Source organism: Prunus avium, chromosome 5, assembly GCF_965620075.1.
Source record: "Prunus avium chromosome 5, drPruAviu1.hap1.1, whole genome shotgun sequence".
NCBI classification, from domain to species: domain Eukaryota; kingdom Viridiplantae; phylum Streptophyta; class Magnoliopsida; order Rosales; family Rosaceae; genus Prunus; species Prunus avium.
Genome location: NC_142288.1, coordinates 22708698 through 22731243, shown reverse-complemented (window position 1 = coordinate 22731243; position 22546 = coordinate 22708698). Strand labels below are relative to the sequence as shown.

The 22546-nt window shown below is 37.9% G+C and overlaps 3 protein-coding genes and 1 pseudogene across 6 annotated transcripts; all 4 read left to right on the top strand.

Moving 5' to 3' along the window:
- The first annotated feature begins 2955 nt into the window (after window positions 1–2955).
- Window positions 2956–8324, top strand: LOC110760650 (Translation initiation factor 2, small GTP-binding protein). Of its 3 annotated transcripts, none has more exons than XM_021962950.2 (8): window positions 2956–3098; window positions 3543–3617; window positions 3866–3986; window positions 4329–4392; window positions 4491–4821; window positions 5371–6501; window positions 6835–6984; window positions 7562–8324. In XM_021962950.2, exons 2-8 carry the CDS (start codon window positions 3591–3593, stop codon window positions 7994–7996), a joined length of 2259 nt encoding a protein of 752 aa, XP_021818642.1. In that variant the 5' UTR covers window positions 2956–3098; window positions 3543–3590; the 3' UTR covers window positions 7997–8324. The 3 variants fall into 3 exon arrangements, with proteins under 3 accessions (XP_021818642.1, XP_088109647.1, XP_088109648.1); XM_088253521.1 differs by having other exon boundaries at window positions 3543–3686; XM_088253522.1 differs by lacking the exon at window positions 3543–3617 and having other exon boundaries at window positions 2957–3098.
- A 2444-nt stretch (window positions 8325–10768) lies between these two features.
- LOC148294517 (ABC transporter C family member 10-like) lies at window positions 10769–12876 on the top strand (annotated as a pseudogene). The gene is made up of 2 exons (XR_015835703.1): window positions 10769–11967; window positions 12139–12876. The product of XR_015835703.1 is annotated as an ABC transporter C family member 10-like (transcript).
- Window positions 12354–15477, top strand: LOC148294516 (ABC transporter C family member 10-like). Its single transcript, XM_088253786.1, has 4 exons — window positions 12354–12608; window positions 12875–13195; window positions 13275–13361; window positions 15217–15477. Exons 1-4 carry the CDS (start codon window positions 12354–12356, stop codon window positions 15391–15393), a joined length of 840 nt encoding a protein of 279 aa, XP_088109912.1. The 3' UTR covers window positions 15394–15477.
- Window positions 15478–16139: 662 nt separating this feature from the next.
- Window positions 16140–18293, top strand: LOC110760612 (ABC transporter C family member 10-like). Its single transcript, XM_088252904.1, has 6 exons — window positions 16140–16658; window positions 16771–16982; window positions 17066–17371; window positions 17520–17583; window positions 17651–17890; window positions 17982–18293. Exons 2-6 carry the CDS (start codon window positions 16842–16844, stop codon window positions 18101–18103), a joined length of 873 nt encoding a protein of 290 aa, XP_088109030.1. The 5' UTR covers window positions 16140–16658; window positions 16771–16841; the 3' UTR covers window positions 18104–18293.
- The last annotated feature ends 4253 nt before the right edge of the window (window positions 18294–22546 follow it).

Sequence of the window (22546 nt, the reverse complement as noted above, 5' to 3'; positions counted from 1 at the left end):
ATAGGAGATATTAAGGCTAATAAGATATTACTTAATTACATATATTAAATTAAAGAGGTTAGCCAAAAAAAAGAGAGTAAAGAAACTAATTTTATATTTCAAAAATTAAAAATTTAAATAAAATAAACGTAACACCTTTCCCGACGAAATTTCGTCGGCATAGACCTATGCCGGCAAACTGTTGTCGGATAACGTTTTTCGCGACAAATAAACCTGTGCCGACGAAATTTCGTCGGGAAAGGTCTGTTGACCTGCCCCGACGAAATTTTGTCGGGCAAGGTCCTTTAAAAAAAAATAAATCTAAACTTAGGATATTTGGGTTAATTGATTTTTTTTAAAATTTTATTTTTAGTAATTAAATAATATATTTGATTTATCTAACTAGTAAAGTTAGTAATTATATTTTAATTATTATTTATTTAGTGAATAATTAGTATTAAATTTTTTAATTAACTTCATGAATTATGTTACTTAATAAATAGTAATTCAATCTTTCTTGTTTCTTTTTTCTTTTTTTCCTTTAATATTCACTAAGTAAAGCCTAACTACTAATCAAAGTGATTCAAAAAGAGAGATACATATTAAAGGGTATAGCCGCGCGGCTATACGCTTTTAATATATACACCAACATTAAAAATATAAATATGGATTTCTCTGTAGGCTTGCCTTTTGTGAACACCCCACATCGAAAATCCACTCCTACAGAGGTCTTTATATACAAAGCACTATGATGGTTTGCTAGAAGCGGCTTGAGTCCTGCAGACCCCTAAAAAACGTTGTTTTCTGCTGTAAAATTGGATTACATCTTCCAATGTAACAACACAGACAGGTTTTCCTTACATTTTCTTAATGTCATGCAAACTAAACTTCAGTTTTGAACATAGGAGACAGTAAGTGATGGGGAGGACTCATTTAAAATGTTTAATATTAGATGGAAAGTAGTGTTACAGTAGCAATATAGTATGGAGAGTGGTGTTCAAGTAAATATAACGAGCAACAATATTAAAATGTTTAATATTAGATGGGCTGGTTTTTGTTTTAATTATTAACTTCAGGGTCCAGGGTTCAAGTCACAGAGAGGGCACACTTGGGTATTTTTTTAATATTTTTTTATTTTTAAATGTTTTCACCTGTTAATCTTACTTTGATGCTTTTGTCATTAAATTAGCTTGGCTATAGGCTAGGAGAGAAACAAAACCTCCAACCTCTTTAGCGCAGCATCTTGGGGGGGAGGTGGTCTGCCCCTCCTCCCCTCCCCTCCCCTCTTCCTCTTCTCTTCCTTTTCCTCTTCCTCCTTCTTCCTCGAAACAAACTTCTCTCCTTCTCCCCCTTTTTCCAATCTGGTGGGATGAAGACCATGGGCATGATTTCCCCTATCACCACCATCTTTACCCTGCAGATCCTGCTCCATATCAACCCAAAATCCATGGCTCATCTGGATTCCTTCACATCCCCTTTGATCTGGCCTCATCTTTGGTTTGTAGCTGCAAATTGTGAACGCGCTTTGGCGCATATTTATTGGAAGGTGTGTAGAGCTCTAGCTCCGGTGCTTGCACCACCTCCTTCCGGGTTCTTGGTTCTTTCCCTCTTGGCTGTGGAATGGGTTTTCTCATTATCTATTTGTTGGCTGCTGTCTTTTGGATGTATTAGTTGGGTTAACTTTGGATCTGTTAGTGAATCTCGGGGGGGCTATGTTTTAAGGGATGTTTGGCTTGGTTTGCTGACCTACGGGTGTTCGGTTCTTCATGGTGGTGATTGGTGGTTTGTCCATCTACAGTCGTGAAATCTCTCTTTTTGCTGGTGGTGGCGGCTTGGAGGTTCTCTTTGGTTGTGGCGGCTAGGTTTACTGTGTTTTATTTTATGTATGTTATGTTTAATGTGGGCTTTATGTTGAATGTGGGCGTAATGCCTCATTATGGGCTATATGCTTTTATGTGGGCTACATGCCTTTTTATTGGCTTTTGACGTTTTAGTGTTTGGCTCGGGAACATGATCTTCATGCTATACTGTACTGGTTTTAGCTAGATTTGTTCCTGCTTGTTTTGTTAGTTTCCTGGCCGATGCTTTTACTCGGCTTTATTTGTACTATTCTCTACCCCTTTAGGGGTTTGCAATGAATTGCAATTTCGAGAAAAAAAAAAATTGATATGGATCCACCCAAACACATAATTAGGGGTGGGCATCTAAAACCGAAATACCGAAACCGTACCCTAACCGAACCGTACCATACCGATTTCATACCGTTTCATTCGGTACCGATCAATATTCGGTACAGTACCGTACCGTACCAATAGAGTATGGTATAGTAGCGGTATCAAGTATTTGGTACCGATCAATACCGTACCGTACCGAATACTATTCAGATATATAATTTTCTATTGAATATGTTGATGGATATTGCATATGTTGATTAGGATTTGGTTGATTTGGATATTGAATATGTTATATTCAATGGATATTGAATATGTTGATTAGGATTTGGTTGATTTGGATATTGAATATGTTGAATCTTTGAATTTGTAACTTAGGCATCACTTTTTTTGGTAAATGAATATGTTGAATATTGAATTGGTTCATGTTTTAGTTGTGTCATTTTTGTACCGAAATGGTACCGATACCATACCGATACTGACACGGTACGGTATGGTACGGTACCAATTTTGACAAACGATAATCCCATACCGTACCATACCGATTTAAATTTTCGGTATCGGTAGCTGTACGGGCTCAATACCGTACCATACCGTACCGTGCCCACCCCTACACATAATAATAGAGCCAGCCGCTTCAATTCAATCTTCTAAATTTAATTTGTCATTTTAAATAATTTCGTACAAGGACACGCAACACGTAATTAAATAATTGTTTTGGACCTTACTCGAGCCCGAAATTAAATCGGGCCGGGAGCTACTGAAATCAGCCCAATCCAAGCTCTCATTTTCGGGTCGGACTGAGAACAGGGTAATAGACAACCTCACGTCTTTCTCAACGTCTTTGATCTCTAGCTGAAAGGGGCAACCAGCAAAGTGAGCAAAGAAGGCTCACCGACTTAAACTGCTCGTTGCCGAGAAACTGAACCCTGGTTGTCCTGTTAAACCGTAAGCAGAAGTTTCACAAACTCCAACTTTGTATTGCTTTATTTGGCTCTGTTCTGTGTTTCAATTTTTTTTTCCCACCATTTGATGTGTAATTCGAATAGTTTTGGAGCTGTTTTTATGCTTATTATCTGTTGGGTTTGATTCAGCTTTTGAAAATAATCATTCAGTTTTGCGTGCGCTGGTTATTCTTCAGGAAAAGATTGTATTTTTATTGAAAGACTTTGTTTCAATTTAATTGTTGATTTTGAGGTGAAGTGAACTGGTGGATGGGCAATCTGGGTTTCTCATTTGAAGCCTAGTAAGGCTTATTCTGAATAATTCTATGCTTTGCATGCTCAAGAACGTTAAATTTTTGTCATTTTCTTCCACTTTCTTAGCAATCAAAGGGAGCATCGCTCTGGCTAATGCATTGTTTTCTGTCATTGTCTTTGTCCAACTGTGCAGAGTTTGAAACTTTCAAATAATTTTCTTTTTGGCCTGAAATACTTATGAATGGCGTGGAGAGAGCTTGGCAAAAAGGCAAGTTTTCATTTACCAGTCTCCCATCCGCTGCTGGCCCCCTTTCTATTTGGTTTCATCCCTGCCTTGGTTTGTTTTATACTCTTGTCACTTATTCTTGGTTTAAAAGAAAACTCAAAAAATGTAATTGTGGGATAATGGAGAATAACTGTACTTTTGGTTGGTGTGTGTGTGTCTAATATTTATATATTTATATTTCATATATACCATTGGAATCTAGAAGTTTTCATCAGAATTTCTTGTTGCAGGGCATACGTGCCAGTCTAACTACAGATTTAACTTCAAGACTACGAAGACATGGTTTTACTTCTGTATCTACTGTTGATGATATAATGAAATCAATGTCTGCTGCTGTCAGATGCACACCAGGTAAATTAAAATTGCACAAGGAAAACCTTTTTATGTGATAATTGCAGTTCAAATGATCTCAATAAAGTCTTAATTTTTGTTCAGTTTATTTTTCATAATTACCATTGTAATTCAGTTTCACTCCATAACTCTCTGATCTTGAATCTAGCTCGTTTTTTAATTAATGTGGCTTTTGCTTACTTTTTGTTTATATTACTTTAACCACACAATTGCAACTACCAAAGTATGGGTTTTTTGTTCACATGTTACATGTTCGACATCTTGTTGAGTATTAGCCAAACTAAAGTACTATTCTTTATTTTATTTTTCATCATTTCTCATATCTTAATTTTTGTAGTGCAGATCCCTCGTTTATGTCACGGAGGTTTGATTTTTATGAAGCTTTGACAAAAGAGTCCCTGATACGGTAAGTTGATCTTTCTATTTCTTTGTGGTTACTTGTTTTATTTGTTTTCATTTCAGTTTGCTAATTTCAACCTTTATGGTGAAAAATTTCTTGCTTAGATGCTATCATGCGAGCCCAGAACTGTTTGCTAGAAAAGGAAATGACGAGTCATTTGGTTTAAAAACTCCCAAGAAAGAGAAGTTTGTAAAGAGGGACAGTAAGGCCCAGCCTCCTGTTGAAGCTCCATATGTGCCTCCTAAACCACAAAGAACTACCAAACCTATCTCAGATAAGATGATTGAGATTTTTGAAGGCATGACAGTTGTTGAGCTTGCCAAGCGTACTGGTGAATCAATATCCACTCTGCAAGGTATTCTTACAAATGTTGGGGAAAAGGTTGACACAGAGTTTGATCCTCTCAGCATGGATGTTGCAGAGTTGATTGCAATGGTATTTCACCTTATCAGCATTAAAATAATATCTTATTCTCAGTTAATATTTTATTTTACTTGTTAACAATTGTTAGTTTTCAGTTCTCATCAAATACATTGTACGCATGCTTAGAATTGGATTCACCATTTAAAAGTGTTTTTGGAAAATCTCTGAGACTGAAATATGCTTAAATGGATAAAACTTGCTTCCAAAGCCATTCTCACTTATTGGTGGTTGGGGGAGGGATGACATGCTGTTTGAAACGGGTGGTTTGTTATATGTTTTGCTTCAAATCATTATTGGGAAAGAATCGAAAGATGTATTCTTCTTTTACAGTTTACAGCACACCAATCAGGTCATGTGACAGTACCCATAGTTGGTCACTATTTTGTATTGTATTTCTGCTTGATGAAAAACAAGTGCAATTTACTTGTCTTAGCTCTTACATACTCAGAACTTTCTACTTGCTGCTCTTTAGCATTGTTTTCCTTGAATGTCATGTGTTTTCATTATGATATGCATTTTGGCAACTTTAGAAACTTGAATGAGCCATCCATTAATCTGTAGGAAGTTGGGATCAACATTAAGAGGCTGCACTCCAATGAAGGTTCAGAAATTCTACCTCGACCTCCAGTTGTAACTGTCATGGGTCATGTTGACCATGGGAAAACTTCGCTTCTAGATGCTCTACGCCAAACATCTGTGGCTGCCAAGGAAGCTGGAGGAATTACTCAACATCTAGGTGCTTTTGTTGTTGGCATGACATCGGGAGCATCAATTACATTTCTTGACACCCCTGGTCATGCAGCCTTTAGTGCGATGAGGGCAAGAGGGGCTGCTGTCACAGATATAGTTGTTCTAGTTGTAGCTGCTGATGATGGGGTGATGCCTCAAACTCTTGAAGCCATGGCCCATGCAAAGGCTGCTAATGTACCGATTGTAGTTGCAATTAATAAATGTGATAAACCGGCTGCTAACCCAGAAAGAATAAGGATCCAGCTTGCTTCTGAGGGTTTGATGCTAGAGGATATGGGTGGAGATGTTCAGGTTGTTGAGGTTTCAGCGATGAAGAAGACTGGATTAGATAACTTGGAGGAGGCTTTGCTTCTCCAGGCTGAAATAATGGATCTGAAAGCTCGAATCGATGGGCCTGCTCATGCTTATGTGGTGGAGGCAAGACTTGATAAGGGGAAGGGTCCATCGGTTACTGCAATAGTGAAAGGAGGGACTTTATTATGTGGGCAGTATGTGGTTGTGGGCTCAGAGTGGGGCAGAATAAGGGCTATTAGGGACATGGCGGAGAAGTTGGTAGAGAAGGCAAGACCCGCAATGCCAGTTGAGATTGAAGGGTTGAAGGGACTTCCAAGGGCGGGAGATGATATCATTGTTGTGGAATCTGAGGAGCGAGCTAGAATGCTTAGTGCGGGGAGGAAAAAGAAATTTGAGAGAGATAGACTTATCAAGATTGTTGAAGAGAGGGCTTCTGAGGAGCCAGATAAAAAGCTTAGTGTGGGGAGTAAAAAGAAATTCGAGAAAGATAGACATATGAAGATTATTGATGAGAGGACAGAAGCTCAACAACCAGAAGCATCAGAAGAGGAGCCCAAGCGGGTAGAAGTGCCGATAATAGTAAAAGCAGATGTTCAGGGCACCGTCCAAGCTGTTACAGATGCATTACTGAATTTGAATAGTCCTCAGGTATGCCACAAGATTAGAATGGTCGTGTACCTGACTAAATACTTTCTCTGTAGTTACCAATACTGTTCAAATAATTACTTGTTGCTTTGGTTGATGATGCTTCGTGGGTTTCCATGCAATGTTATGTGCAGTAATCATCTTTTTCATCTTTTCCATTTTTAAAAACATTTTCCTTGCTGAAATATTCCACACTCTAAACTTCTCATTGGTTGGCAATACCTGTACTAAATAATGGGGCATTTAAGAAAAGCTTTGTATTTTTCTCTATGATTCTCTTCATGCTAACTAATCTTGCCACTCTTTGTTCTTGATAATTCTTCGATTCTTTTCCAGGTCTTTGTGAATGTAGTGCATGTTGGTGTTGGACCTATATCTCAGTCTGATTTGGACATGGCACAAGCCTGTGGTGCATGCATTATTGGATTTAATATAAAAACTCCACCCAGTTCCGTCAGTTTGGCTGCAGCTCGAGCCAGTGTAAAGGTATTGACCTCTCTTTTTTCTCATTATCTTCATTTTGTAAGTTATTATGGGGTTGTATCGTATTGGCGGTCATCTGGGTGGTTTGGTTGGAACGAAAATAGATTTAGGGTTGATTTTTGAGAACCACACTTGTCGCGAAACAGAGGAGCTATGGGAGAAAGTTCAATTATGCTCCTATGGGCTTTGACTTCTACAGACTTTATAGATATGTCCTTTAGGAGCTTTTAGTTGGATTGGAATGAAGCCATCTGCTAGCTTTCCAGTCAAAGTTTGTTTTAAGTTTTGTTATTTTGCTATAAGTTTTTCGTTTTGCTTGGTCTAACTACTATTTCGCTGTTAAGTCTTCTTTTGTGGCCATCTTGGCCACCTTGTCTTTTTGCAATAAAATTCTGTTTCCTTAAAAAAAAAAAAACTTTTTAAAATCGTCTGAAGGGATGCACTTTTTCTAACGGTCAAATAGGATATGACTATCTGTTCTGTATGCATTATTGGGCGTGAGCAGTTGGAGTTGAACTTTTATTTAGTTTAGTATGTAAAGCTGGAAAGATTAATTTGTTTTTTCTTTTCAATTTTGTAGATAATGCTGCATCGTGTGATCTATCACCTTCTGGAGGACATTGGCAATTTTATAGTAGACAAAGCCCCTGGGACTCCTGAGACCAAGGTTGCTGGGGAGGCTGAGGTGCTAAGTATTTTTGAGCTCAAAGGAAGGAGCAAGTCCAAGGGACCTGATGTGAAGATTGCTGGATGTCGGGTGATTGATGGTTTTGTAACTAAATCGGGAATCTTGAGGCTTCTTAGGAGTGGGGAAGTTGTATTTGAAGGATCCTGTGAATCACTCAAGCGGGAGAAACAGGATGTGGACACAGTAAAGAAGGGGAATGAGTGTGGACTGGTAATCCAGAATTACGATGATTTCCGGGTTGGAGACATGGTCCAATGCTTGGAGCAAGTTATTAGGAAGCCGAAGTTCGTTTCGTCAGAGAGTGGTGCTGCTCGAATAGAGTGCTGATCGTTTTCATGTTAGTAATATGTTAAAGTATGACTTATAATTTTGATTGTTTACCCCTTCATCTCTTGTTTAGTAGATAAAAATTTTCGTGCCGCTACAGTCCCTAAAAGCTGGATTGATGTGGGGTTCATTTGCTCATCCAACTATGTTCTTGAGCAGCTTAGGTTTATTTTGTAAGCATTCCAATTTTGAGCAGCTTAGGTTTATTTTTGTAAGCGTTCCAATTTTGAGCAGCATAGGTTTATTATACAACTTATTATATTGTACCATCGAGGAACCTCTGATAAATGCAACAAAGATTGAGGAAAGTAAAGAATTTATTCAACTCTCTACCTCATCTTCAAGTTTCTTAGTTGTATAAGAGAAGATTGTTGCTGTTCCTATAAGATCTTTTATCAGAAGCAATTCAGTGACTATTTTTTCTTGCACATCTTTGATTTTAAGAGAATATTGTTGCTGTTCCTATAAGATCTTTTAACAGATCCTCTCTCTAACCAAAGCCAAAACCAAATCTCTTTCTGTTTTTTGTTTTTGTTTTTAGATTGCAACCAAATCATTTTGCATGCTGAGAAATCAGCTGCTTCATTATTTGACTTTTGGAAACTTCCGCAGCCTGGAAAATGAGTAATTGGAAGTTGGAACGGCTGAAAAGCCATTAAACTATTATTATATCTCCACTTGAAAAGAAGGGCTGCCTAACCTCGCTAATGCCCTATAATCTTTTTCTACATTTATATTAATTAATAAAAGAATTAACATAATAAACAGATATTGGTTTAATCGCCACATTGCCACGTGATGCTATCATACCAAGTGAGGTGTTATAATACGACTGTAGGACATGGTTAATGTGTCATGATTTTAGGATATAAATACACGTATTGTAGGCAGAGTGAATTGATACACCACCAGACTGACACTCACACTGAAGAAAACGACATGAGTGAAGTTTCAATTTGAGTGCCACGTGTCTAAAAATCATGACACGGATACACTACCAGCTGGTATATCCGATACATGAATAATTTCTCCTAATTTCGATTGTGTTATTGCACCACGCATGTTGCATCTGCAATATGCAAATCAAATCGCATTAGTCGACAATTTGTTTTTATATAGTTTTCTGCTTTTGCTCTAATAATTTATCACACTATATCCCACTTTGGTCTAGTAGCTTTAAATTTTAATGAGAATATGAATTGAATAAAAAAATAAAGAAAAAAAAACTTATGAGTACAAGAAAGTCTTAGCTTTACAAATAGATGTGATGTAAGCTATGATATGAATTGGTGGGTTTTGCATAACTCTTTGAAAGGAATGTCAAAGGAAGTAAAAAGGAGGAAGACAAGCTCTTCTGGTTGTTCAATTTTCTGTTATTATTATTATGTATTTTTCATGCTATTTTACAAGTTGATGACATGTAGCTTCATAAGCAGACCAGACTGTTTTGCCTCTGCATAGCTGGCTAGTCTTGTTATTTCAAGGGTTAACATGGTTGGTTCTGGGTTTAACCATAAGCCTAAAGCAGCCACACCCTCCACATATTGCAATAACAATTTTTGTTGCAATAACAATTGTTATTCTTTGCAGTTCATCTATTTGGGAGGCTATTGTCGATGAGGCGGTATCGGTTAAGATTGTTTTAAACATTATTTCCCTGCATCAATTCTTTTGCTATTTAGTAAATGTCAGGGATGTATTTTGGCAAAAGGTGATCCAGAAATCCATGATGATGATGCTTTCTACACACCTTTGCAAGGTGAGGAATCTAATATCAGAGGGTTACATCAGTTTAAATGACAATGTAACTCCTTTTGCAAAAGCTGGGTTATTTAGTACAATATCATTTTGGTGGTTGAATCCACTAATGAAGAAAGGTAAGCAAAAGATTCTTGAGAGTGAAGATATTCCACAATTGCAACAGGCTGATCGAGCGCGAACATTGTACTTAATATTTATGGAGCAATTGAACAAAAGGAAGGAAGGAAGGAGGTTCATCTCGTATGCCTTCTATTTTGGCAGGGCATGCATAACTCACTGAAAAAAGGACTAAAGGAAGACGACAAGCAACTCACTGAAAAGAACTAAAGGAAGACGACAAGCTGGCTGTCTGGTTCATTTTACACGCGCCTTTGATAACATTAGTGAAGTGGTAGGAATTTGAGAGACGGGTTTTATGCATGACAAGCCGGAGACTTGAGAGAGCAAGTTAGAGCAGGAAGCTGATTTGCTAGTGAGCTTATGCATTGTAAGATTTTCTGGGTTTCAGAAAAATTTATTGTGTGCATTCTATATGTCACTCACTCATACCCTAGCTATAGCATATGAAATTATGTTCTTCATTATATGCCAACTCATATTTGTACTCTGTATGTGTTCTGTTTTCTCTCCAATTCACTGATTCAAATCCACAAGGTTATGTGTAAGAAGTATTAAGGTTAACGTAGTAAAGAGTAAACTTTAAGTAGATTCTAGATTTAAAGGAGAGATGATTCGTTTTTCGAAAGTCAGTTTCTTTGAACTTGTAGAGTTTGTGTTGTGACTTCAACTTCTAAGTGAAATTGAGTAGAACATATCTTGGCAGAGTAGATTTAGAAATATTATCTCAGTTGTTGAACAACATGAATTGCAATTTCATGTTTTTGTGTTCTATCTTATGCACTTCAGAACTGTCCCCTCATTTAACTTCATTGTCTACTGACTACACTGCCATCATAGATCTGCTTAAATATGCTTTCAAAAACATTTTTGCTTGTAATTGTGCAGATTTTCCACCTCACTGAGACAACATGGGGGAGGGTTTCTGGACCTTATTCTGCAGTAATGAATGCTGTTCTGGCTTTTCGGCCATTATCAATCCAGATTCATGTGTCAACAATATTTTGGTCATTGCAGCTGATATCTTGCTCCTATTAATTTTGTTATGTATCTTCATATATAGAAGATCATCAACAAATATCATTGCACAATCACAGTCTCACACCTTTTCAACACTCTCAATCATCTCGGATACTAGTAACGTTGGTCTGGCTTTGGTCTACTTGGGGTTTGGGATATGGACAATCATTGAGGAAGTAAATGCAGATCAGACTGTTTTACCTCTACATGGATGGCTGGTATTATTATTTCAAGGGTTCACATGGTTGCTTCTGGGTTTAACCATAAGCCTAAAGAAGCCACAACCTCAACATATCGCTAGAACAAAATCTTGTTCAATTCTTGCATTCTTGATTGCCATTTTTCTCTGCACTTCATCAATTTGGGAAGCTATAGTAGATGAGGCAGTATCGGTCAAGATTGTTTTAAACATTTGTTATTTCCCTGGATCAATCCTTTTTCTCTTTAGTGCATTTCAGGGAAACAATTATGCAAAAGGTGATCCAGAAACCCATGAAGATGCTTTCTACACACCTTTGCAAGGTGCAGCATCTGATATGAAAGATGAAATCAACTTAAATGATAATGTAACTCCTTTTGAAAAAGCAGGGTTATTTGGCACAATGTCATTTTGGTGGTTGAATCCATTAATGAAGAAAGGTAAGCAAAATATTCTTGAGAATGAAGATATTCCACTTTTGAGACAGGCTGATCGAGCTCGAACATGGTACTTAATATTTATGGAGAAAGTTCGTCTGCCACCTTTTCTATCTTGTCGATAATATTTTATTGCCAGAGGAGAGCAATTCTTATTTCTGGGTTATACGCACTGATCAAGATTCTCATAACTACAAGCAGTCCACTGTTTCTCATGGCGTTCATTAAGATTGTTGAAGGCAATGAAGCTTTTAAATATGAGAGTTATGCACTGACTCTGGGGCTCTTCCTCGCGAAAATCTTGGAGTCACTATCGGAGAGGCAATGGTACTTCAAAACTAGACTGATCGGGCTCCAAGTGAGATCAGTGGTGTCGGCAGCAATATATCAGAAGCAACTGCGACTCTCGAATTCTGCCAAGATGGCTCATTCTCCTGGTGAGATAGTGAATTATGTAACAGTGGATGCTTACAGAATTGGTGAATTTCCATACTGGTTTCATCATACCACAAGCCTTCAACTATGCCTTTCATTACTTATTGTTTATTTCTCGGTGGGGCTGGCAACTATTGCAGTTCTAACTGTACTCTTATTGACTGTGCTGGCAGGCTCCCCACTGGCCAAGTTGCAGCATGAGTACCAGACCAAGTTCATGGTAGCACAAGACAGGAGGCTGAAGGCAATTACAGAAGCACTTTCAAATATGAAGATCTTGAAGCTGTATTCTTGGGAGACAAATTTCAAAAATGTTATAGAATAATTAAGAACAGAAGAAATTAAATGGATATCTCAAGTGTTGACACAAAAGAGTTATTATATTGTTATGTTCTGGTCATCTCCTATTCTTGCAGCAGCTGTTACTTTTTGGACATGCTACTTCCTTGGATTTACACTGTCTGCTAGTAATGTTTTCCCATTTCTAGCAACTTTGCGTATTGTTCAGGACCCAATCAGGCTGATCCCAGATGTTTTTGGAGCATATGTTGAAGCAAAGGTTTCACTATCTCGAATTGTGAAGTTTCTTGATGCACCAAAGTCGGAAAATAGACATACAAGGAAAGAGAGCTGTGACAAAGAGGTTGAGCATTCCATTTTCTTTAGATCGTCCGAAATTTCATGGGATACTAATGCTACAAAGGCCACACTAAGGAACATTAATTTTTGTGGTTAAACCAGGAGAAAAAGTAGCAATTTGTGGTGAGGTTGGCTCAGGTAAATCAACCCTTTTAGCTGCAATTCTTGGAGAAGTTTGACACATCAATGGCATTGTAAGTAATCATTTCACTTGTAAATAAGTTATTATATATGGAATAGCCTTACTCTTCTGATTACCTAAATTTACAGGTTCAAGTATTTGGGAAGATAGCATACGTTTCTCAGTCTGCATGGATCCAGACAGGAACTATTCAGGAAAATATTCTGTTTGGTTCTGCCATGGATCATGCTAGATACCAAGAAACACTGGAGAAGTGCTCTTTAGTGAAGGACCTTGAAATTCTTCCATTCCACGATCTCACTCAGATAGGGGAAAGAGGTGTCAATCTAAGTGGTGGTCAGAAGCAGCGCATTCAACTTGAGCGTGCACTCTATCAAAATGCTGATGTCTACCCCTTGGATGACCCATTCAGTGCAGTGGATGCCCATACGGCAACCAGCCTATTCAATGTAAGTCATGAGTTTCCTCTCTAACTAGTTATGCCAATGTCATTTTCCTCCAGTGATAGCTAATATGAAAGTTAGCCAGGAATATGTCATGGGAGCTCTTGCAGAGAAGACAGTATTGCTTGTGACACACCAAGTTGATTTCCTTCCTGCTTTAAATTCAATTTTGGTTAGTGAAAAATACTGCTGCTAATTTCTCCCTTGTACTATTATCATTTTCTATATGATTTTGATAGAATATTGTTAAGCTCATAATTTCATACATATACATGCCCTATTTACTTACTTCTTTTGCTTAGTTTCCTAGATTTCTAAGTTATTGGCCTCCCTTTGTGTGTTTTGTAGGCCAAAAGAGCAAGAGAGCATAATTGATGCAATCCATGCATGTTAGGGCCTAATTTGGATGAATGGATGAAGAGCTTAAAGACAAACTCAATTTTGGCTACAGTCCCCTGCCAGCTCAGTTTCGTAGGTCATATTGCAAGCTTTGTTTCAGCAACCTACATAGCTCGGATGAGGCCACATTCTTCATGAACGTTGTTCCAATGGGTGTTTAATATAACATATCCAAAATTCAGCCCCATTGGATAAATATGGAGTCTGTTACCTAGCAAACACAGAGCCATGCTCAGGATGGATTTTATCAGCGCGCAAAATGAGTTAGCAATTTGTTTTGGCCTTAACTTCCTCCTCCGACCTTGGATTGGCCCAAATGATATATGGCTGGAAAGAAGACATTCTGAACTTCAAGTTTGAGTGCTTAAAGTCTTAATTTGCTTAAGGGAAGCCCAATTCGTAAGCCCTTGAAGTTGCTGGTCATGCTGACCTCAGGATGAGCTATTGTTTCTGGTTGGAAGCTTGGTCATGGTGAGCTAGGTATGAGCTATCATTTCTGGTTGGAAGCTTGGTCATGGTGACATGAAGATGAGCTAGGGCTGCTGGTGGGATCTATTGGTGAAGTGCATCAACCAATTCAAGATTTTCTAATACAAGTGCATCACCCAATTTAGATTTTCTAATACAAGTGCATCAACCATTTCAGATTTTATAAAACAAGTGTTGTATGCATTAGCCATATTGAATTCAGATTTTCACTTCCCCTAGGCCTATAAATAGGGAAGTTCTCTAAGCTTGTAAACACACCCCAAGGGGGGGAGCTCTCAAACACTTCTCTAGAGCTCCCTTCCCTTCTCTCCCTCAAATTCTCTTAGTTTCTCTTTCTAGTTTTCAATTGTAGTAATGAAATCTTTTGTGCTGAAATTCTCCTTAAGTTTTTCCAAGTTCTACTTAATTTTCATTGTTATGTAAATTCTTTTCTTTAGTTTCAAGTTTGATTAGTTTCCAAGTTTCAATTATGGTTTTTGTTCTTATTCATTATGCTTATAAGTTAATATGCTTGTTTGAATGATTGATCACCATTTAGGCTTGCATGTTAGCTATCTTGGTTTGAATTAAGAGTATACACCATGCTTTAATTCGAATTGAACTATGAATAGGAAGAGTATGTATGGACATTCGACAACAGGGATTAGATACATGCTTGGTTGTTTAAATTGTTCTTCTATGCTTAATGGGTTCCTAATGCTTAATTTTAGGTTAGACAACAAATGATCAAATTAGGGAATTAGGAACACAAGGTTATGACCAAACACCATGGCTTAATCATACATTAGCTAGAATCAATCCGTTAATCTAAATTGAACTTGGGAACTTATCTGCTTGAGTTAGTTATTTCTTTCTTCCTTGTTTTATTTATTTCCTTTTGTTTTCATTTATGTTTTGTGTAGGGAAATGAATTGGATCATTCAATCACCAATCCTCGTGGGATCGACCTCGCACTTACATATGCTATACTACCTAACGGCTCGTGCACTTGCGAGTATCACAAGTTGAGGATGCAGCTTAATCCATTTTGGTGCAGCTGTATCTACGCAACAAATATCAGTATCCCTTGTACTTTAAGCAGCTAGCTAAATCTCATATTCAAGCCATCAATTCATGTAATATAAATTTTTGCTTCACAGTTGATGCATTCAGGGAAAATTCTAAGAGCAGCTCCCTATGAAGAGTTGCTGGCTTCTTGTCAAGAGTTCCAAAACCTTGTCAATGCACACGATGACACCGCATATTCTGAGTGGCAAGTTGACTATGCTTCTACTGGAAGACATATAAATCATCCAACAAGGAGATTGAGAAAGTAAACACTGAAGTACAGCTAAAAGAGTCTTCCGGAGATCAATTGATTAAGCGAGAAGTGAGAGAAACAGGAGACACTGGTTTCAAGCCATACATTCAGTACTTGAAGCACAGGAAAGGGTTTTGGCACTTCTCTTTTTTAGTCTTTTTCTTCTCGGTATTCGTAGCTGGGCAATTAAGTCAATTTTATTGGTTGGCTTTGAAACTTCAGGATTATAGCTTATTCAGAGTCAAACTCTTGGTTGTTTATTCTGTGATCATGTGTATCATGGTATTCGCTTTGCTTATGCGATCCTTTTCTGTAGTTGATTTAGGATGTGGGGCATCCACATCCATTTTTTCTACACTACTAAACTCTCTTTTCCGAGCACCAATGCTGTTTTATGACTCAACACCCGTGGGAAGGATACTTAGTCGGGTAAGATTTAAGAGCTTCAAAAACGGAAATTAAATGATATTCTTTATAGTAAACTAATGGAACTTACGTTTGGATTGGCTATTTTGTTTAGGTATCTTCTGATATGAATATCATTGACCTTGAAGTAGCTTTCAAGTTGATGATAGCTGTTGCGGGAACTCTGAACACATACAGCATATTTATAGCATTGGTTTTTCAAACTTGGCCAATGGTGTTTCTGATTATACCCACAATTTATATTACTGTACTTCTTCAGGTAGTGCGCTAAAACCAGCCTTCTTGTTTAGGTCTTTGAACCCCCTCCCGTGAACACATGCACCATTTTTCTGCCTCTTCTCTGATATCCTGGTAGGGACATAGTGTGTGTGTGTGCGCGCGCGCGCATGTGCATGTGCGTTTGTGTCTGTGCACATATGCCAGGATATAGAGCAGAGATAGGGAAATGGGCTTGATTGAAGAACCTTGATTACCACAACACATGCATGCTATGATTTCCTCACTTGTTTTGCCTTTTCTGAACAACAAATCTTCTATTTGATTTTCTTTTGTACAAATAGAAATACTACTTTGCTTCTGCAAAAGAGTTGATGCAAATGAATGGCACAACTGTGTCTGCAATAGCAAGCCACCTTTCCGAATCTATTGCTGGAGCCTTGACAATCAGAGCTTTCAGAGAGGAGGATCGGTTCTTCTCAAAATACTTGGACTCTATTGATGCAAATGCTAGTGTTGACTTCAATAGATTTTCAGCCAGTGAGTGGTTGATCGAACGTCTTGAATGGCTATGTGCTATTGTTCTCTCAGCCTCAGCACTTGCCATCACTTTGATTCAGTTCGACGCTTCTTCCTCTGGTTAGTAAGCATTAGCTTCCAGCCTTCCACCATCTTTGCTCCTCATAACTCAACACAATTCAGTTTGTCACCTGTGATATATTGTCTAACATTTTGCTTAAACTTTTGGCAGGTTTTATTGGGATGACACTGTCATAAGATCTCTCATTAAATGTATTTCTAGTAGTTTCTGTCCAATTTCACATGCTAGAAAATTCAATGATTTCTGTAGAAAGAGTAGAGCAATACATGCACATTTCCAGTGAGGCTCCAGAAGTAATAGAAGAAAACAGACCTGCCGACAATTGGCCTACGGCTGGTAAAATGGAAATACATGATTTAAAGGTTAGTATGAGAAAGATATACTAAAGAGTGTATCTCTATGAACAATGGTGCTTGTGTATATGATATTGAATGAAACTATGCAGGTAAGATATAGGCCAAATGCTCCACTAGTTCTTCGTGGGATAAATTGCATAATTGAAGGAGGGTACAAAATTGGGATTGTTGGCCGGACTGGAAGTGGAAAGACAACTCTTATCAGCATTTTGTTTCGTCTGGTAGAGCCTACAGAGGGAAGGATTATAGTAGATGACTATGACATTTGTAAAATTGGACTTCATGATTTAAGATCACGTTTTGGGATCATCCCACAAGATCCAACATTATTCAATGGGTCTTTCAGATTCAATCTAGACCCCTTATCAGAGCATACTGATCATGAAATATGGGAGGTAAAGTTTTTGCTTATTTGTGATTGTTGTATTAGGATATAAACATGTAAGGTGATAGAAATCTCTGAATCTTGATACGTTTAGCTATGTAATACTCTATAACTTTCTTTTACTAACTTAAACTTGTCCTCCGACCAACATGTCAAAGGTTCTTGAAAAATGTCAGTTACGAGAGGCCATTCAAGAAAAAGAAGGAGGCCTGGAATCTTTAGGTAATAAACTGTCTCTAGGAGTGTTTTTCAGTGTCTGTCAAACAAGAACTGACAACGTGGATTACAGTTGTACAAGATGGAACAAACTGGAGCATGGGGCAGCGACAACTATTTTGTTTGGGACGCGCTTTGTTGAAGAGGAGCCGGATACTAGTGCTCGATGAAGCCACTGCATCAATGGACAATGCAACAGATTCTGTTCTTCAGAAAACTATAAGAACAGAATTTGCAGACTGCACTGTGATAACGGTGGCTCATAGGATACCAACTGTTATGGACTGCACTAAGGTGCTTGCTATTAGTGATGGTAAGCATTATATCGCAAACTCTTGTACCAAGAATTGTGCTGTCTTAGTCATTTGATGATAGTTGTTAATTTGACCGCTTTAAATTGGCAGGGAAACTGGTAGAGTATGATGAGCCAATGAAGCTGATTAAAAACAAGGGTTCGCTATTTGGGCAGCTTGTCAAGGAATACTGGTCTCAAGCTGCCAATGCCGGTATCTCCTCAGAAGGTTGATTGGGAAACGTATTCAATATATTTGCAATAATTTCTGAGGAAATTTTAGCAAGCAAGGTAGATTGGGATTTGGCTCTGTCTGTTTTAGTACTCGAGAGAGTAATATGGTTGCTCATTCTCTGGCTCGTCATGCTTTGCATGAGCGTGACGTCTAAATTTGGTTAGAGGAGGGTCTGGAATGGCTTGTGAAATGTATCAATGTTGTTTGTGTTTCTTACCTTGATTTGAATAAAGTTTCCTAGTTATTGATAAGGTCCAGTAGCCTATTTCTCACTTCTAATATGGTTTCTTCAAGCCTATTGCCATTCTTATGAATCACGGAAACTATGAAACCTTTAGATTATGAACAACACAATTCTAATTTCAAAACAACCAGTAACATAATAACAATAATATTGATACATGAAAAGGAAGCATTGAAAGCTTTGGTAACCTCCACATTAAGGTTTCAAGTTGGCTAGGTGTTTTCCTAGCTCACAGTTTAGAAAGGGAGCATGCTTGTATGTTTTTGGCTTCAAATTCTGAAAGGTCCCCTCAATATGTTGTGTTAATGATTTCCACTTTATCTTTATGAAAGCAGATTTTGAATGACTACTCTTCTGTGGTTGGTTTTGTGGTATATATCATATTGAATTGTAATAATTAAAGCATATTCACACTAATACCCCTGATGTTTTTGGTGTTTTCACAAAACCCCTTGAGGTTTTAAAAATTACACGAACCCCAACTAAAGTTTTAAGGGAGCTTCACTAATATACCCAAAATGGGTGTTGAAATTATAAAAAAAACCCCATATGGAAAACACTTTATAAACACACCCAAAACTCATTTATTAAATAACAAATTGGTATTGAAGTTACTATATATCTGTTTGTACCAAAATTTGCACTTTTTTTGCCAAAACTCTTCATTCAAGCCAGTCATCAACATTCTTGGAAATTGGGCCAAGAAACATCGGGCCTGTCATTTAAGGCCCAGAAAGAAAAGACAGAAATCAAGCCCAAGAGATTTCGGATCCCGAGAGCCCAAAATCCAAAGAAGCCCCACCCGAAATGAATCAAGATCAAGCTGAATAGAAATGGGCTTCAGGAAAACCAACATTTGGTTTATACAATTCAAAAGGAACAAAACAAAATGATTAGAACCCATGTGCAACACCTTTTGAAAAGTCAGCAAATTCAACCAAAAAGATAACAGGGACATGCGTACGTGAAGAAAGAGAAGACATTTCTGGAAAAGCCTTGCCACTAGGTACCACCAGGAGATTGTATATTCAAAGATAATGTTTTCTCCTCAAAATGCGCAGGCCATAGGAGAAAAAGCAAAAAATGGAATGATGAAGAATGATGGTTTCTAAGTGCTCATCAGCCCGAATTGATCTGGCAAAAATAAGCCACCCACACCCACTCACGTTCAATATTTCCTATAAATATGAAGAGAGGGTGAACGCATCAAAGACACCAAATCAACCAATCAAACAATCAAAACTGCCAAGGGCAAAACAATCAGTTCACTGATCATTCTAGCCTTCAATAGAAGCAAAGCCAACAAAGGTACCAAGGACCTTCAAAGCTATCCTTGAGATTCTGCTCAGAATTCCCAGCCACTCACAACTCAACTTGATCATAGCTCTGCCAATTTCAACATTGGTATCGATTTCCAGCTAATATTTTTTAGCTGAAGGTGCAGCCAATCCAGTCCAGCCACACAATCCAGTGCAGTACAGCCTGACCAAAATAGCCTCAGAAATGGCATTTCAGGCAGAATTCGAAGTCCAATATTTTGATGTATTTCCGGACTCAGCAGTTCCTTTTATTTACTATATTTCAAACAGTTCTCCTTGAACTTGTTTTTATTTTCAAACACATGTATTTTTGCTTCACTTCCCAGTTTTATTTAGATAAATTATGAAGTCCTTACCAATCTAAGGCATAGAAAAGAACTTACTTGGGAGATATTCCTCATCCAAATTCACAATCGTTTGTTCACAGTCAATAGCTTGGGGCGCAAGTTATTTTTTACTCTCAAGTCTGTTAGAATTGAAAAATTGCTAACGGTGGCACGCTCGACACACAAAGAAAGTTAATTTATTGACCAACCATGGTCTTTGGATTAATGGGGAACTTTACCCTACCATCACAGGTACTAAACACAAAAAGGGGTGAACAATTTGGCACGCCCAGTGGGACTTCTAAATAAGCATATTACCGACAATTTTGTTGGTGTATGAATATTGGAAGTGCAAGCTTGGAAATACAGGTTATCATGGTAGGACATTGAAGCATGGATTACGATGACTATGATTCGGAAGATAGCGATGAGTGGCAAATTCAGCATGAGCCAAATGGCGAACAGGGTTACAGGTCTTATCTAGGTTGCCAAAATAACCAAAGTTATTATTCTGAAAAGAATAATAGCCAACTTGGGTACATGTCATATAGCCAGAGTAGTGAAAGTTATTATTCTGAAAGGAATAATAGCCAAGATGGCTACAAATTAGCTTGCTCAGACAACCAGGACATCACAAGTTATTCTCCTGAAAAGAATAAAAGCCCACAAGGTTGTAAGGAACAACCTCCATGTATTCAAGATACTTATTCAAGTAGTGGAGGAAGCCAAGGTTATTATTACAACATTAGTAATGTTGAGTATAACCAACATGGTGGCTATGAATATGGTTTTAATCATTATGATTATTTGCCAAATTATGGTGATGAAAATTATGATGATCAAACTTATTTTAATGGTTACAAAGAGCCATTTTGTGGTTCTAGTAGCCAACAAAAGCCAATATGTCATTCTACTTCTAGCCATGTTTCAAAGAAGCTCCATAAAAATTCAAGCATAATACATGTGAAACCAAATTTTGGTTCCAACATGTATAATGTTGATGCTATTCATGAAGAAAGAGCTAAAACCCAAAGGCGTACAAAAAAGTTAGAAGTCATGATCAAAATCCATGGAGCCCTCACCCAGTTGACTGAACAATGGAAAATACGCCAAAAAGAATTAAAAGAGCTCCAAAAAGAATTTAAAGAGTTCAGAAAGGAGGAGGATAAGGCTCGGCAAAAGCACCATCGAAAGAGGAAAGAAAACAAAATCAGGATCAACTCATTATCCATTGGTAGTGAGTCACAAATTTTCCCAATTTTGGAAGAAAAAATGGAGAAAACTTTGGTGATTCAAGAGCCAAAAAGTGATGAGGTTTCTCCTTCAAGTGAGTCACCAATTCCTCTAGTCGTTGAAAAACAAGAAATTGTGGAATGTTTGGTGATTCAAGAAGGAAAATGTGATGAAAAACCAAGGGGGGAAGACCCACAAATTATTTTCTATGAAGACCAAAATATGGTTGAAATAGAAAATTCAATGATTGACATGATTATGGGTGACAAAGCCAATTTGTCAAGGCCACCAACGGCTATGTTGGAAAGTAAGGCCATGATTGGCCAAAATATAACCATACTTGGGGGGCAAGAGAATTCATCTTATTCGGAGCCCAATGAGCAAGAAAATTCCACCACTCTTCTTGCTAAATCACTTCATGGCCTACAAAAACATGAGATTCATGTTGAAAATGCAAAAAAATCAAGGCTTGGAGTGAAACATGGTTGGCCTCCCCCTATGGTGCAAGGTTTGAGTGCTCTATTTTAGCTAAACTAATGAATAAATTCAGCCAGAATTGGTGGCAGAATTGTAATTTTCAGGCAAAACTTGGTGGCAGAATTGCAATTTCAGCTAAAATTGGTGGCAGAATTACAATTTCAGCCAGAATTGGTGGCAGAATTGTAATTTTCAAGTCAGAATTGGTGGCAGAATTGCAATTTCAGCCAGAATTGGTGGCAGAATTGTAATTTTCAGGCAGAACTGGTGGCAGAATTGCAATTTCAGCAAGAATTGATGGCAGAGTTGTAAATTCAGCCAGAATTGATGGCAGAGTTGTAAATTCAGCCAGAATTGGTGGCAGAATCGTAATTTCAGCCAGAACTGGTGGCAGAGTTGTAAATTCAGCTAGAATTGATGGCAGAACAGCCAGAACTGAGCCAAAACACTGCCAAAACAACCAGAACTGAGCCAAAACACTGCCAAAACAGCCAGAACAGGGTCAAAATGGTCTCGAAACACGCAAAAATGGGCGAATAGCACCATAATTGTGGTAGGATTGCTTGAATTCACGGAGATTCGGGGGCATATTGTCAAAATTAGCATCAAATTCTACTTTCATATGGCCATCCATCCACATACTAATAGGCAAATTTTGCTAAAGCTATACTTTTTCATGAATTTTTGCCCAAATTCATAAAAAACTCGGGGGCATTGTTTGTACCAAAATTTGCACTTTTTTTGCCAAAACTCTTCATTCAAGCCAGTCATCAACATTCTTGGAAATTGGGCCAAGAAACATCGGGCCTGTCATTTAAGGCCCAGAAAGAAAAGACAGAAATC

Bases quoted from the DNA above. Each gene is read 5' to 3' on its own strand.
- LOC110760650 (XM_088253521.1), top strand. From the start codon at position 3,591: ATGGCGTGGAGAGAGCTTGGCAAAAAGGCAAGTTTTCATTTACCAGTC. The intron at 3,687-3,865 runs GTTTGTTTTATA...TTCTTGTTGCAG, and splicing joins TTGGTTTCATCCCTGCCTTG to GGCATACGTGCCAGTCTAAC. The intron at 6,985-7,561 runs GTATTGACCTCT...TCAATTTTGTAG, and splicing joins CAGCTCGAGCCAGTGTAAAG to ATAATGCTGCATCGTGTGAT.
- LOC148294516 (XM_088253786.1), top strand. From the start codon at position 12,354: ATGTTCTGGTCATCTCCTATTCTTGCAGCAGCTGTTACTTTTTGGACA. The intron at 12,609-12,874 runs GTTGAGCATTCC...CTAAATTTACAG, and splicing joins AAGAGAGCTGTGACAAAGAG to GTTCAAGTATTTGGGAAGAT. The intron at 13,362-15,216 runs GTTAGTGAAAAA...TTTGCTTCACAG, and splicing joins CTGCTTTAAATTCAATTTTG to TTGATGCATTCAGGGAAAAT.
- LOC110760612 (XM_088252904.1), top strand. From the start codon at position 16,842: ATGCTAGAAAATTCAATGATTTCTGTAGAAAGAGTAGAGCAATACATG. The intron at 16,983-17,065 runs GTTAGTATGAGA...GAAACTATGCAG, and splicing joins TGGAAATACATGATTTAAAG to GTAAGATATAGGCCAAATGC. The intron at 17,891-17,981 runs GTAAGCATTATA...TTAAATTGGCAG, and splicing joins GGTGCTTGCTATTAGTGATG to GGAAACTGGTAGAGTATGAT.